The sequence below is a fragment of the Caenorhabditis remanei genome, chromosome X (assembly GCF_010183535.1).
Source record: "Caenorhabditis remanei strain PX506 chromosome X, whole genome shotgun sequence".
In the NCBI taxonomy this organism is placed as follows: domain Eukaryota; kingdom Metazoa; phylum Nematoda; class Chromadorea; order Rhabditida; family Rhabditidae; genus Caenorhabditis; species Caenorhabditis remanei.
This window is the reverse complement of record NC_071333.1, coordinates 2,755,435-2,758,463: the sequence shown is the minus strand read 5'-3', so window position 1 is coordinate 2,758,463 and position 3,029 is coordinate 2,755,435. Positions and strand designations below refer to the sequence as shown.

Genomic DNA, 3,029 nt, shown 5'->3' with positions numbered 1-3,029 from the left:
GCATCTCGCATGTGACTACACTGCCAACTGGTTCACAATTGAGGCTGTGAACAAAAATAAAATCTTTGAAAATGAAGAGAAAATGAAGACAATGGCCGATCAATGCATCGTTATTTAATTTTTATTTATTTAACCTTCTGGAAGTGTCGAAATCGCTCAAAGTTGTCGCCACAAACACCACCGTCCGGAAGCAATTTTTGAAGAAATTCGAGTGCGCCGAGCCAATTTACCGAAACACTATCATGACAAGGTGAAGGCCTTTGAGTATCGCCTTAGAATTCGTGCTCACATTCATTTAAAGCGAGAGGTCACTACGGAGGAAGCGGAACGAATCAAGACGTCGCTGGAAGGAGTTGGCCAGCAAAATGTGTGTGAAGAGTTTACGGAAAGATGAGAAAGTGCTTTGAGTCACACGATATTGAGAGGGGTGTCACGCAGAAGATGGATGAAAAGGTGTTTGAGTGGGAAAATTGGAGTTATTCAAGGAAAAAACACTTTTGATAAGTGATTTTGGCTAAAAATACATGAAAAAACAGCCAAATTGGTATTTCAGACTACAAACTACATTCACATAAAGCTAGCAGACCATGACGGTTTCAAGAAGCTCTTTCTAGTAGAATTTTCCACGTTTTTCCAATAAATTGAAAGGGAATAACCAAAATTTCGGTCGATTAAAACATTTTAGTACCGGAAATCTGAGTTTTTGGAAAAATTTTGTTGACTTTCTGTCCTTTAAATAATAGATAGGAGACTAACTCTCGTTTTATTGGACAGCTAGCTCTTGTACTACAAAGAGCAGTTTCAGAGCTAGCACACCGACATCTTTTTTCGCTTGTTTCCGAGTAAAAAATTTCAATTTTCCAGGTCTTCAAATATCAGTTTAATCGCTGCATCGCCTCTGGACTCTGATATCCAGAAAAATGCGACGACGGGGAATAAGAGGAAGTCGTCGCGTTGACTTCATCCGAAGAAATCCCTGATACCGAAGCATAAACGCGGAATATCATTTTGTTCCGTATTTCATATTCCCCTAACGTTCCAATTATTTTTTATTATCCGTAATTCTCCTTCTAAATGCCCTGTTTATAAATTTCGTTTTTTGTGTTGTGAATAACCCCCATTCTTAGCTGAAAATGCACTATTTTCGTTGTTTTTAAGCTATTATCCCTTATTTCCTGCTATATTTTTTGTTCAAGTATCCCCGCAATTGAATAAAGCAAAACGGATCATGCCGCGAAAACTACAGTAGTCCATTCAAGTAACCCCGCCAGTTTTGCTCAAATATGAATGAAACTGACATTTTTGAATTCGGTTAGTCAAGTGCCTTCAGAAAAATACACGGGGGTCTGAATTTGGAGCAAATAAGGTCTTGACGCGATTTTTGAGTTACTGTAGTTTTTTTGGCGGGTCTCAATTTGTACTAAACCCGCGCTTGTGAGTATTTCTCTGGAAGCTGAGAACTCGCTGATTTTGAATTTCTAATTTTGGTCGAGTTTGCAGAAAATTTTGCAAAGTTACAGCCAAAAATGAGGTTTTTAGAGATCAGATTACTGTAGCTAGAGTAATAACAACTAAATGGGCCATTTTTATACTTATTTGAAAGCTTTTAAAATGCTGATCATTTTTATGGTTTTAATTTCACTGATCGATCTCAAAGTTACAGTATACCCGCTGAAAATCGAAATGGAAAAGGATGTAACGCCATAACTTTGTGAATTTTAGAGCGAACTTTAATTTTTTTAATATTTAAACGTGTTCAGTTTACACATTGTTTTAACACATTTCTTCTGTAAAAAAAGCTCATCTCGGGAGAATTGGAGACTGACGAAAAAGGAATTTGAGAATCAAAAACAAAATTGCTGTAAAATTTGAAAAACTAGGGCATTTGGGTTGAAAAATTTGAAAATTTTCAACCATAAATAGAATTGAATCGGAAAAAAAAAACTGAGAAGAATTTTAGGTTTTGTAGAAACGTTTATTTATCTGCTTAAATTCAAAAAAAAAACTACAAAAAAGGTCAGGAACAAGAAATCGATGCACATGAATCACGATAATTATAAAATTTTGCAGAATGTCAGCAATATTTGGTTTTCTTCTAACCATCTTATGATATTCGACCATCTTGATTATATTTGACACATCTTCAGCATGCTGATCCACATACTGTAAAAAATAAGTTTTCAAAAACTATTCAAGTTTACATTAATTCTCACCTAGTCACCAATTGGTTCTTCCATCAATTCATCAAATGATGTTTATTATTTTTGCTGATCCTTTATAAACCAATCTCAACATCCCAAGTTTCTGATGATCGTCGACACATCCTCCTGCAAATCAAAAGTAATGCATAATGAACAGATCAAACGAATCAACTTACAGTATTCTCATCCGACTCCCAGAAGTCCGGCTTTAAAGGCAGAGTGACCATATCGTCTTTCTTGATTTTCTCATTGCTGGTGACAAAGATATGGAGCTCCTCACCGAAGAAATAAGTGTGACGGCAATTTGGTTGACACGATCTCTTCAAATTTTTTGCAAGGGTCACCTGTTTCCCCGTTTCCAGACTGAGGGCCATTCCATCGATCACGATATGATGTCGTTTACTCCTTTTGGCGTTCTCTTCACTCCGTTTTTTGAAATAACCAGTCATTTCGAACAGCAACTCATCCTTCCCAACATCCTCTTTCAATAAGAGATTGCATGAAAAGAGTTGTTTAGTGACTCTCGGTTTATTTTTGATATTCGAGATGATCTCCTGATGATGGGCTGGTGGGACGGTGAAGCGGGAACGGAGGATGGCTTCCGCTTGCTCCGAGTACATAGTGCGGGTTACGGTAGGTGGTGAGCGATTCTGGAAAAAGTAGGGTTTGAGTTTTCCATGGTTTGAAAAAAATTTCATTTTCATGGTATTCAGAATGTTGTACTTGCAGTATGTGAGTGTGCCACGGTCTCACTAATCATCTCACAATAACAAATTTACATGTTTTGTGTAGATCAAAGAGTAAACCTTTATGTTTCTAGTTGACAAC

At 36.9% G+C, this 3,029-nt stretch overlaps 1 protein-coding gene across 1 annotated transcript; it reads right to left on the bottom strand.

Annotated features, from left to right (window-relative positions):
• Positions 1 to 2,288: 2,288 nt before the first annotated feature.
• Positions 2,289 to 2,821, bottom strand: GCK72_022539 (uncharacterized protein; the record flags this gene model as incomplete). Its single annotated transcript, XM_053734890.1, has 2 exons — positions 2,289 to 2,327; positions 2,378 to 2,821. 2 exons carry the CDS (start codon positions 2,819 to 2,821, stop codon positions 2,289 to 2,291), a joined length of 483 nt encoding a protein of 160 aa, XP_053578456.1.
• Between the last annotated feature and the right edge of the window lie 208 nt (positions 2,822 to 3,029).